At 46.2% G+C, this 12564-nt stretch overlaps 1 protein-coding gene across 1 annotated transcript in view; it reads right to left on the reverse strand.

Annotated features, from left to right (window-relative positions):
• Positions 1-35: 35 nt before the first annotated feature.
• Positions 36-12564, reverse strand: part of CBX7 (chromobox 7) — a 36619-nt gene continuing 24090 nt past the window's right edge. Inside the window, exons 2-7 of the mRNA XM_019474809.1 lie at positions 11385-11428; positions 7465-7530; positions 6874-6940; positions 5927-6266; positions 3720-3854; positions 36-3254 (exon numbers count right to left, since the gene is read on the reverse strand). Of these exons, the coding sequence (XP_019330354.1) occupies positions 3220-3254; positions 3720-3854; positions 5927-6266; positions 6874-6940; positions 7465-7530; positions 11385-11428 (687 nt within the window). The 3' untranslated portion in view covers positions 36-3219. The remainder of the gene's footprint in view (positions 3255-3719; positions 3855-5926; positions 6267-6873; positions 6941-7464; positions 7531-11384; positions 11429-12564) is intronic.

Below are 12564 nucleotides of genomic sequence, written 5' to 3' on the forward strand. Positions count from 1 at the left end.
TTTTTTTTTTTTTTTTTTTTTTTTTTTTTAACACAGTGTTAACAATAAAGGTTTTCCAATCTCATGAAGCCCCTCAGTTCTGTCATACATACAGCGAGTTCACTGTGAGAAGATCTATGAAATAAACACTTCTGTCCCCCAAACATGGCTGGTAAATTCTCACATGGAAACAGTTCTAAGAATGACTATTAGAACAGTTCTTCTTCGAGAAGTTTGTTTCTTGCATACAGTTCAGTAATTTCCACTGGCTGAAGTTTGTTTTTCTTGTTTACAGCCATGGAGCCAAACGAGGTATGGGAGAGTTAGCCCATTTCTATTCTCGGCTTGTGCTCCAAATAGAATTATTAAACTCAGCTTCAGCTGGATGCTATTCTGGCTCTTCTAATCAAACAGAATGCTTAACGAAGCTCCGAGCACAGCATCTGATTTTCATGATATGTTAGCCCAAGAGGTCCCAATTCAATTTTCAGATTTTGGGTTGAACTGGCAGATGGACAGTATTGGGGAGAAGAGACAAGTAAACCCAGACAACCTCTCTTGCCATCACAAGTAAAACCCCCATACATCTCCACACCTGCAGAAGTGGAATAAAGCTAATTTTAAAGTCCCTGAAGGCCAGTTCTACCAAGGAAGTTTACAACAATATGTCACCAGACAATATGGAACAGAGCCACCTTTTAAAAAGATCAAGAGAAAAATCTTCTCAAAAAGATCTTCAAGACAAGCAAGAATTCACGAATGTCAAAAAAAAGTCCACCCCAACACAGTAACTGCTTAGTTTCCCACCACAAACTCCTCCTCACACACACAAACCAAACCCACGCACATGCAACTTGTTGCATCTTAACCCGATAAGGGTTAACTCCTCGTTGACCTGTACACAAAGCAGCACGGTAGCCAGGTACTTTGTTCAACACTTCGTGTAGCGAGATGATTAGTCACCAGCAGAACAAGCTAGCCTGATCCAAAAAATGATTAAGATATGAAGCTGTGGGTGGATCCTCTTTGAAAGACCACCACAGGTCTTTGAAAACTCCACTGCAAGAGGAAGAAAGGATGTTTAAAGAGAAATGCCAAAACAAAACATTGAGAAGTCTCAGCTGGTGAGTGGAGAGAAAAGCAGAGGATGGAAATCCAGTTTATTAGGACAAGCTCTTTCCTGCCGCAGGATTGGTATTGCTTCTGATGTCAGCCAAAGCCAGGAACCTTAGTAAATAGGAAGCTTTTTTGGTGTATTTGTATACTGAGATGAAGACAGGACAAAGGCAGTAGTAGCTGCATTAGAATAAAGAAAACAGATCCTATAAATGCCATAAAGATTTAGCAGGATGAGCTGGAGTTCAAGCTTCTGCAACCATAACTACCTGACCTGCTACAACCCTCAAGAGCAGACTCAGCTATGTGGTGTGTCCACTGGTCACAACAAAAGAGAGATGCAGGTATTCAGCACATTTGGCAGGTGTCGGGAAGAGGGGGTGTGTGGGTGTGTGACAATGACAACACTGTCTGACCCCACATCCTGCAAAAGAGGGTGCAACTCCAGATACAGAAGCCTCGCTCTGGACACCTACGTTCAACAAACATCCTGAGCCTGTATGCTTACCTCATCAGTCTGCCCTTGCTAGCTATTGCAAGCTTCTTTCCCACTCATTCTTCCTCCCACCACATAATCCCCCCACCAAGCTTCCACTTCTCACTCTCTCAGATTTCTCCATAATAAAACTCCCATGTCACTTCTTTGAGAGACAAAAGGTTAGTCCAGAAATTCAAGATCTTCCCAGTGGTCCTGAAACTGCTGTGACACAGTGGAAGACAGTCCTGCTCAAACAGCTCTGAGATGGGAGAAGAAATCCTAAGTCTACACTGAGCTGCCATATCCTATCTGAGGTAAAAACCTGCTTTTAATAAAAACCATAGGGGCAGTCCAAGCACTTTGGGAAAAGTAGATGTTTGGAGGACCAGAAGCCCCAGAGCTCCCAAATTCTGCAGGCCAGCAGCCAAGCCCTTCAAAGGAACACACTGAGGATTTCCACAGGTGTCCTCACCTCAGAGCTCAGAAGGCTCGTACCTTCATTTAGAATAAATACAGCAGATAAGAGATGCTTCAGGTGGGGTGGGGAGAGGAAACAAAGGATTTAAGGACAGTAATCATGACAGTAGCCAATGTTACCCTGCAGCACTCTGTCCTGCAGTTCTCACCTTAGACTCTAGCTTACTTTTCTTGCTTTCCATAGGAAAAGGTCTATAGTTAAAAATTTAAGTTATTTAAATAAAATTTGCCTTTAAAAAAATGGAAGAGAACATGCATGTGCAAGAACAGATGCTATGCTAAACTACCAACTCAAAATGCAGCAATTCTTCAAAAACCTCGAAGTGTCACAGGCAGTCCAGCACAAGGCATTTTTAAGTGCAAGATCAGGCAGGGTCTATTGAAATGCAGACCGCTTTCCTTGGCAAAGATTTTTAAGCCTTCCAAGGGGAAGTTCCCATCAGTAAAGTAGTACAGGATCACAGATACTGTGAGGAGACTGGAGTCACAGAGGAGTATTACTCAGGCAGTACAATCCAAGAATTCTCATTGCTAAGAATTAAGAATTTTTTTCCCCTCTTCAAATCTAATACATGCCTTCCCCACGTTTTTTACCTTGGATCTCTCAATGGGATCCAAGAACAGAATTTGCTGCTAATCAAGGTCCATTTCTAGCTCAGTTCTGTCCAATTCCTGTGTCCTGGGCCTCTGCCAGTATCTTGGATAACTTTGCAGTGCCAGGCAATGCTTTGGTTGTCCTATTAGCCCCTCCTCCCAGGGGAGAGGAGTCAGTTTTCAACCAACTTATTACCGCAGATTCAGGGCAGCATTTGTTATTAATACTGAATTTGGCAAAGGGTAAGAACACCCCACTTTCCATAACGCATTCCTCACACAGCAGAGCTAAGCCTGGAAATCCTGTTTAGCATATACAGAATGGTATGTCTTGACTGTGCTGGGTTTCTGAGCTTTTAATGAAGGCAAATTGAATTTACATCGCCAATCTAGATTTCAGAGATGCATTTCAGTCTTTCCGCATGATCAACAATCAAAGGGAGAAACCTCTGCTGTCTATACGGACCTGTGCTGCAAAGACGGACTTACCACAGACAGGCAAATACGGTTCTGAAGTCCTGACAGCAGGCCACAGGGGAAAACAGCACTGGAGAGAAAGTCTTAACAGGCTGGAGTTATCCACACAGGTAGGATCCATCGCCTCTCACTGCTGCAGGAAGAGAGGGAGGAGGAAGGTGGGAAGAGCAATGCACAGAGAAGTATCTTTATCCAAGGGATATCAATTGCAGAACAAGGCGGCAAGCTAGAGATCCAGCTCTCTTTCCACCTCCACATGCCCTCTCCCCACAAATGCAGCTGCCGCCACTTAACAGGATAAAAGGCGAATTGTTCAGCTTGCTGCTTTCACATCTAGGAGGGGAGTCTTTGCCAGGGAAAGGGCTGTCAGTTTTTCAGATGGACAAAGCAATGACAAACACACACCCCCCACACTGCTCTTTTTTGCGTATCTGAAAGGGGAAAAAGGAGAAGAAAAAAAAAAAAGGTCTCTGTAAACATTTTAAGAGGAGACATTTTTGATTTTTTTTTCTTAAGGGATAAAATAAGCCTTCCCTAGCCCCACCCTAAAAGCACTGGTTTTGGGGAGCACTGAAAACGGAGATTCAGAACTGCGCACTCCGGTCTCGGAAGAAGCCCTCAGCCACTTGTGCTTCTCTGAAAGTGACGGTAATGGAGTTTGCCGTGATGTCCGTCACTGTCACTTCGCTGGGGGGCACAGTGGGAATCCAAGGGAGACTGCCATCCACATCTGCTGCAGAAGGAGAGGCAGATAAGAGCATGTTAGAGAGAGAGGGTGAGGGAGAAGGAAGGAGGAAGAAGAGAGGGAAGGGAAGAATGGAAAAGGGGCCTCCTTTCTGACAAATGGTGGGTGAAATCAGCCTGTACTGGGTCTGCACATACAAGGCAAGAAAGAGCACGGGCAAGCCCTCCCCTCAGAGGCTAAGGGAAAATGGAGGATCACTGCAGGATATAATGGGAAAAGGAAAGAGTAGCAAAGGTGTCCAGATGCACACCAGCATCGGAGCAGCCTACACAGAGGTCAAAAGACCCTGTAACACCACCCAGCTCATCTAACCATCCACAATTCCCTGATACCTCTCACCCCATCTCAGCCCCTAATTTGGCTCTGTGTCAGCAAAGCTCACTCACCCAGGTGTGAGCTCATCTGCTTGTAAATGTCCTACCCTGCTGAAAAGTCAAAAAATCACAAACTCTTATACATGCTCTTCAGATACTCCTATGGGAGTCAAAGGGTTCCAAAATGGAGGGTCTTCCTTGTACTGCACCTGCAACACAGCCTGGGTGCTATTCTCTCAAAAATCCATCAATACTGCTTCATGGAGAGGCTGCTTCCCCTTTCTCATATCCTTCCTTTGCTCTCTGATAGCTCCATACAAGAAACGCAAGCATCCCTGTACTTTCTCACTGTAAGGATAATTATCAGTCCCTCCGTCACCCAAAGCCTCACTTCTCCCCAGCCCCTAGAGACAGCCACAAAAATACACAGAGAGAGGAAGGAAAACATACCACCTCCCTGTCACTATACCTGTACTATATACCTTGTTGTCCCAACCTGGGCAAGGAACAAGGGCCCCTTAAGAGTGTATTTCCCAGCTTCTGTCTCAAATATCTGGGGTGCCTACTTTCACCCCAGAAAAAGTCAAATCCCCCCTAACAATAACTGGAATTCCATGCAGCCCGTGTGTCAAGGGGAGAACGAAAACATTTCTGTAGGGCTGTTCACTCTTCCAATCCCCAAGTGCTTTAGAGCCCAGCACTTCTAGGCGGGAACAGCCCCACACATTTGCCCATTGCCAGGATGCAACACTGGGTTCCTCTGTGCTAGCCTTGTTGCTGCCCCTCTGGATTTTGGGCGCTGTTTGAGTCCCTCTCAGAAAGGAGGGGATAGCGTTGATTCTCAGAACACAGCCCTCTTCCCCCAAATCCCACCTAATCCAGACTGGCTAACAGCCACTCCTAGCAAGGAGTGACAGGATTCCCTTAGCTCCTACAAGCAGCACAAGCCCTGGTTTTCCACTCCTCAGGAAAGCTGTGCCTTCAGAAGCTGTAATAATGCAGGGATAGAGTTTCCCTGGTAACTCAGAGCAACACGCACATCCCACAGCCCTCCTGCACAAGATGCTGGTATCCCTCCTCAAAATGCCAAAAGTGCTTGGACGTCTCCCGTGCCTACACTCATGCTGCGTACTCAGTGGGATCAGGAAGGAGTTACCATCCTCACTTCATGTCTCTCATCCCCGTCTCACATAGCTCTATAGCAAGACTTCAGAGAGAACGTGGGGTGTGGGGAGGAAAGGAAAGGAGGGGGCAGAGGAACGTGCTGTGGGTTCCTAGTGGCATTCCTGTACGCTCCTCAGAGCAGCACTATGAGAGGAGTGCTGGTGTCCAAGCTTGTCCACTGCCAGCCGAGCTCCTTGTAGCAGAGCAGCAGGCTGAACACATGCAGGTATGTGGACAGAGGCAGAGTTCATCACTGTCACACCTGCATGTCAGCTCTGCTGGGAGAAAACTAGAAGAGGGGAGTAACTTGCAGTATCTTCCACATGTTTTCTAACACTGGGAGGGGCGTCACTGATATGAGACTACAGAGAGGCAACAGCACCAAAAAAGCAGATTATGACGTACTGTTCATCCAAACAAGAAAGTAACTTGCAGACAAAAGGGCCACAATGTGAACCAGCAAGAGCTGCTCTGAGGACCTGACCTAAACCACAATCCCAGGATGAGGCAAGCAAGGAGGAAGCATGCAGAGCATCCTTCACATGCCCCAGAACTTCACAGCCAAGGAGTGTCTGGCCTTACCTTCTTTGCTGGTGTGCTCCATGGCCTCCCAGTCCTCAGGGCCCTGCCTGGCCTCCAGGCCCACTGCATCATTCAGGAAGAACTCACGCCTGCAGTTTCGGCTCTCCAGGCTCGCCATGCGGGGGAACTTCTTCCTTGACAGTCGCAGGTACTTCTGGTTTTTGCGTTGCTTCCGGAGAGAGAATGGCAGGACCGCTCCCCCAGTCTTCTCTGAGAACTCTGCCTGCCCTGGCTTGGCCCCTGGCAGGCTACTGTCTCCTCCTCCAAACCTCCGTGCAAGAGAGAAACAGAGCTTCTCCTTTCCCTTGTGGGCACTCCTCAAGTCCATGCCATACAGCCGCTGCCAAGACATCAACGCAGCACAGGTCAGAGCAGAAATCTGATAATACAGTCAGGGGTCCCACCTGGGAGCCAGGAAACTATTCTTTGTTCAGTCCCTGAACATCTAGATGAGCTAGGATAAGTTGTGCTGCTTCTACAACACTGTTTGTCTCACCTCTTCAACTGCCATCTAAGCTCTTCCTAATATGTGCTTCCTAGGATTGGCTACTTTGCTTGGCAACAGTCAAAGCGTGCTGGAACTCCACTTCCAACCAGCGGCTACCTTTAACATGATGCAAAGTCCAAGCCCAACATGAAATTAAAAGAGCACGCAAACCAGGTAACCTGCAACCACCCAAGCCCAAAGTTTATAAAATCCTAGTTCAGAGAGCAAGAACTGTTGTTGGTTTGGTTTTTTTGTTTTGCTTTTTTAAAGACAAGTTAGCCAGCTCTTCAGCTAACAGGTTACAACTATCTGCCTACCCACTGATTTCATGTTGTTGTGATAGCTTGTTACCTCCAATTTTGTCCATGCAACAGCAAACGGACAGTTTCCACCTCCCTGTGAGCAGAGGAGCAGCACAGCAGCTAATGAGTTAGAAATACACAGAAGAGCAAGAGGCTACCTGCAGTAGGAGGCGCTTTGGTTTGGGGCCTCTTTTCCTGTACCCCGACGCACGGTCTCTCTCTTCCCTGTGAAAGAGGAACACAAATCAAACTGAATACTAAATACCACAGCATGAAGCTTAGTCGGGACTTCTACCTTTCGCAGCACAGCTCCCTCATTTCTTTCATTAAAACCCAATGGTGACCAGTGTGGACTTGGAAAACATCCCAGAATTGCTTCTTGTAGGAGTGAAAGCCTTGCAATAAGGGAATTTCTCTGATTCAGCTGATCAAGGATGGGTTAGAGGAACTTACCACCTCGCATCACTCCAGTCCAGCCCTGGACCTGATTAAAACCTGAGACTGACTGCTCTTTGGCTCAATGCTGCTTGTTCTTGGCCTCATTTCCTGAACAGTGCCAATCAGAGCTGCTTTAACCCTGCCTTGTCCGCCTCAGCCAACACCAGGATACAGAGATCAAGCCGGATTCGTTGCTATACATCTCATCTTTGATTGAAGTAGGGACAACAGGGGCACTTTATGCACACTACGAAATAAAGACACTATTTCCTTTTCCTGTGTCTGGGGAGAGAAAGAACATGCGCCCTTACTTTTCTTCATAAGCCACTACCAGGCGAGGGTCCAAGATATGATCCTCTGGCTCCCATGTGCTGTATCTGAAGAAAAACGTAAGGAATATAAAGTAAACAATACTTTAATGAAACATTCCCTCTGCAGGCCTGCTACCAGTGTGCTCCAGCCCTGGATACTGTCTTCACAAGTGTCAGTGGGGCCTGCCACAACATTGCGAGAGCTCTGAGGAATCCCAGCCATTCCCTCCCCAACTTCCCGCAGACACCACCTCTCCTTCCCAAAACAGGCAGGGCCAAATGTCAAGCAGCTCTTTGTAGAACAGGGAAGGCTTTCCTCCCCAGGGCCCCCTCCACGCTGTTTGCAAAGCCTGCGCAGGCACTTGCAAACTGATTTTAAGTCAATGCCTAAACAGGTCTCATCTGCAGCACTCCCTCAAATCCAACAAACCCCATGGAACAATGAGACGTGATTTGATACAGCTTTCTGAAAAATAGGTCTCTCTTAATTTAGAGTGCTCAAAGAGTAAGTATGCTTTCTCACCTGCATTATTAATTACCTCTAATCACTGGAGCTGAAAGTATTCATTTAAGAAGAGTTTAATTTTTCTCCACTGATGCCATTCGACTAAACATGTTTAGACCTGGGCCCTGAGGCAAGTTGATGGCGACTTTCCAACTATTCCTCCTCTTGCTCAACTCCCCCTGCAGGTTATTTCTATCTAGCAGAGGTCATCAGTATTTCTGTATCAGCGCAGGAGGAACCCATCTGCATTGTGGTCAGGGCTACCAAAACTACTCAAAATAAGCTTGATGCTCTGAAAGTAGCCTGTGAACAGTGTCACTCAGTGCCCCATCTCCCTCCTCAATTGCCAGACAGCTGTGACAAGAGTCAGATGCTCAGGAAAGGACTGAAACCACCCAGCAGGCCATGCCAAAAACGGTTCCCAAGGGGCACAGCTGCACTTAATACCAGGGAGAAGCAGCCAAAAACTCCCATTGTGGAAGGTGAAAGGATCACAAGGTGGTCCTCATGGCGTGTTTGCTTCTAAGGGGTCATGTTTGCCCACAAAAGGTGGGTAGCATGCCTCTACCATACAAACTCAAAGGCAAGAAAGCAAGTCTGAAACGCCAAATGACTCAGAACATTAATTTTCCTGGAATGTGAGGTCCGGGGCCTGGAGGCAGAGTCCCTCCCAGCCCCTGGGGAGGAGGGCCAGAGAGGAGCCACATGCAGGTGGGCAAGGGTGCATTTGTATCAGTGCTTTTAAACAGGGGGAAAGCATTTTAGGATGTTTACATTTCTGGATGAAGTACAAACTGCACATGAGGGCAGGTGATACATGCATATATGTACACAGGGGAGGTGGTTTGGGAATGGTTTTCCCTTTCATCTCTCCATTAGACAGAAGAAAGGTACTGAAATATAGGAACATTCCTGAAGAATGGTTCTAGACATGAAAGTACAATTCTTTTACAAAAGGGAGAAACAAAAATATGAAATTCAGATATCCCAAGGTGCACTGTACATCAGAGAGTTAAAAACAGACATGTCTTCATAACCAGCTGATCCCTCCCTCCCTGCTTTGCTCAAGCCTCCTGCAGCAACCTGACTGTGAGCTGTCAAAGCCAAGATGCTGTTTGAACAGAGGAAGGTTTCCTCCCAGCTGCAGGGATTCTGGCACTCATTCTACAAATTTAAGAAAAATAATAACACAAGGGGGGAAAAAAGACATCGGATCGCTTTTCATGGGCAAGAGAAGAAAGGGGATTTGCTTTTAAAAAAACCTGGTGGGTGTTGCCTTTTTCTCTGCAGCTCAGTTTCTGGCTTCGCTGCAGTGGCAAAACACTGCATATAAAAAAAACATGGTTCAGTTTGCCACGCGCGCGCGCACACACACACGCGCACAGAGCTATATATACGGGTACACACAGCCCGGGCTGCAGCAGAACTGCAGAGAGCAGGCACTCTGGAAAACATAGATCATATGATCTTCCTTCCCCCTCCTTCTACTCCTCCTCTTCCCCCTCCCCTCTCAACTCCAACACAAGTTGTAAACAAGCTTGTAGCTAGAATCAGATTGTAACTCCTCCATTCCCTGACTCCAGCAGTACAATCCAGAAATCTGAGGTGCAGGGCATTAATAAGAATTTCTTATTAAAAAGAAAAAAAAAAGTGAAATATCAATTACATGGGAAAGCAGCAAACTACTGACCTATCCTTATTCCCTTCTATGAAGCCTCCAATGGGGAATGATGGGATAACTGGTACAGAGATTACAAAGAGCAATGTGACAAAGTTGGGGAGGGGAATGAAGAGAAATACAACATGGGATGAGAAAATGGAATACACTGGAGTTTGGGGGAAGAGGGAAGGTGTTTGGACATGTCACAGCATCAAAAGAAGGGAACCCTGACATCCCTTTGCTCCCTGGGCAGAAGGCTGTGCTTTACATTCCCAAAAGAGAGTTTTTGGCTCCCCCAGAGTTCCAAGGCACAGGGCAAGGAAAGGCAGCAGTAAGAATAAGGGCTGCTCTGTCCAAGGAAACATTACGCCATGCCTCAGCCCACCTTCTTGGCAAGTGACTTTACAAGAGAAGGACCTCAATGCGTTTGTTGAAAGGAGAATGGGATAAACATCAGTATTCTGGCCAAAAGGGGATGGCGCCTCACAGACTACAAATACATTTTCCAACCTCTACCAACGATTAAATTAGGCTTGGCTACTTAGAAGGCTGAAGCAGTCCAAGAACTGACCCACACTATATGGCAACTGGTGCTCAACAAGTGCACAAGGTTACACTTTGACAGCAGAACTTAGAGTCAAGAACAAAGTCACCCTTTCCCACCACCACCAGAGAGGGGAAGCTGCTTATATTCACACATGCCCTATAAGCACACGGATTAGGCATGAGGATCAGGCACGCAGGAACATATTTCAACTTCTTGGACACCAGGTACAATCTGTCAGGACCATCCTAGCGGGCCCCGCTTTGCAACTGCAAGGACGAACCCATAAAAGCAGCCCCCTTTGCTTAGCAATGTGCAGTGCAACTGCATGTGTAATGTAGTTGTACCCACGCATTGTGTATATACACACACACAGTTACAAACAGAAAAGCAAAGACAGGGCCCCATATGGGTTGGCCCGGAGGCTGTTCTACTAGACTGCTAGCTAACATAGTAATATTCTCCAGATACCTAATCCTTTTAATCTCAAAGCATTTTACAGACTGTTTAGGCACAGAACAATCAATTCTTCAGAGGCAGCTGCATTTTAATAAGAGAAGTGTCTGTAAACGGTGCACAGCAATGCTGCAAAAAGATTTTTTTTTTTTCCTTTTTGCAACATAGCAACCAAAGCAAAAGCAGAAAAGGTACTCAAAAGAACAGAAGGTTTCGGACAAGGAAATGAAGGCATGGCGGTAATTTTCAAGGGACAAAGATCACCTGCATTTGGCTACAATCAATAAATCTGAAACATGGCCCCTTTCCGTGTGTGAATTGCAGAAGGGAAGCAGTAGGACAACAAGACAAGACCATCAACTTGTTTTCTATTTTAAAAGACTGCATGTAGCACTAAAAATAAAGTAGGGTCCTCTTGGTGCTGACTCAGAAAAGCAGGAGCCATTCCAAGTTCAGAAGAATCAGGGTTCCCTGTTGAACTCGTAATGAATTTGAAAACATTTGTATCTAGAAAGCATCTCAACAGAATATTTCAGTGGTAGCAAAAACCAGTCAGAATAGATTGGCACACAGTTTGTATCCCTCAGCTGCCAGTCCAGAAATAGATTTCGTTTTGGTTTGTGGCTCTTTGTTTTTGTTTATTGTTGTTGGAATGAGGCACAAAAGGTTACCCATTAAGAATGAGATGCTCAGTTGCAGAGATACAGTATAAGCTATTACCGAATATTAAAGAAAAAAAGACAAGTAAAACTTACTTTGGGGGCCATCCTTTCCACTTCACCAGGTATTCTACTTTACCCTAAGGGCAGAAAAAGGAAGAAGAAAACAGGTGACCTCCGCAATCAAATAAGGGCTACAGTAAGAGATGCAACCAATCAACATGACTAAACTCCGCAACTGAAAAGTTCATTTCCCATCACTTTGTTTTCAAAACAAAGCCACTTCCTCATTCAACTACACTTGCTATACCTTTTTCCCCAGAAAATGGGCACGCAGGGGTATTTAAGCCTGCTTGAACTACTGTCAGCTTGGGATCATACCTTTGCAGAAGCCTAGCAGGCAGAACCCCAAAGGCCAACCGGAGAGCAAAACTGCAACCATTCCTGCATTTACAGGCAATCCTACAAGAAGTCAGCACGCATAAACGCGAGAGGGAGATGTATGCCAGGAGCAAGTGTCAGAGGAATTTTTTTTTAAGCAGAGAGAAGAAATGCAATATTTCAGAACCCATAAAGCATCTCTTTGGCATGTTCCCTGCCAGTTGCTCCACGTTTTACTCAAACACTGGTCCATCTATCACAGTCACTCAACCTTTTGACCCAAGCAAACAGCAGCTCACAACTGAAGTTCAGAGTTATCCATTTATTTGTTCACTCTAAGTAGAAGATTTAAAAAGCAAAAAAAGCAATAAAAAAGAAAAAAAAAAAGCAGTGATTGGAAACCATGTTCAAGGGCTCCTGAGGAGTGTGCACAACTATTAAAATCTTTAATATACTGAGAGGCTTGTTAAGCACTTCCCAAAGCATGGCAGAGGCCTTCATGCGTGCAGGATGACCACCCCTCGAAGTGCCACTATTGCAGCTGCAGACACCTTTACACGACAGAACAGCGAGCAAAGCGCTCGGGTGCTCGAGACAGAGAACCAGTTTCATTTTCCTCATGGGGGGCTCATCAGCTTCCCAATGTTTGAAAACACTGCCCTGTAGGGAACTTTCCACCAGAGGATCTCTACACGCTGCGTGCTTATGGGTTAATCCTTGTAACACCCTGTGGGGATGGAGAGCGTTTTCACAGCTGGGGAAACTGAGTCACTAAGCTGGCCGCCAAACCTTTCCAAACCCGCTCTTGATTCGGGGTGTCCGGTTTGTTGTCACCAGCACTGATTTTGCAGAAACCGGCCCCCCCCCCCCAAAGAACACCCAACACGCGACAACG

This window comes from Aptenodytes forsteri, unplaced genomic scaffold (genome assembly GCF_000699145.1).
Source record: "Aptenodytes forsteri isolate BGI_AS27 unplaced genomic scaffold, ASM69914v1 Scaffold284, whole genome shotgun sequence".
NCBI classification, from domain to species: Eukaryota; Metazoa; Chordata; class Aves; order Sphenisciformes; family Spheniscidae; genus Aptenodytes; species Aptenodytes forsteri.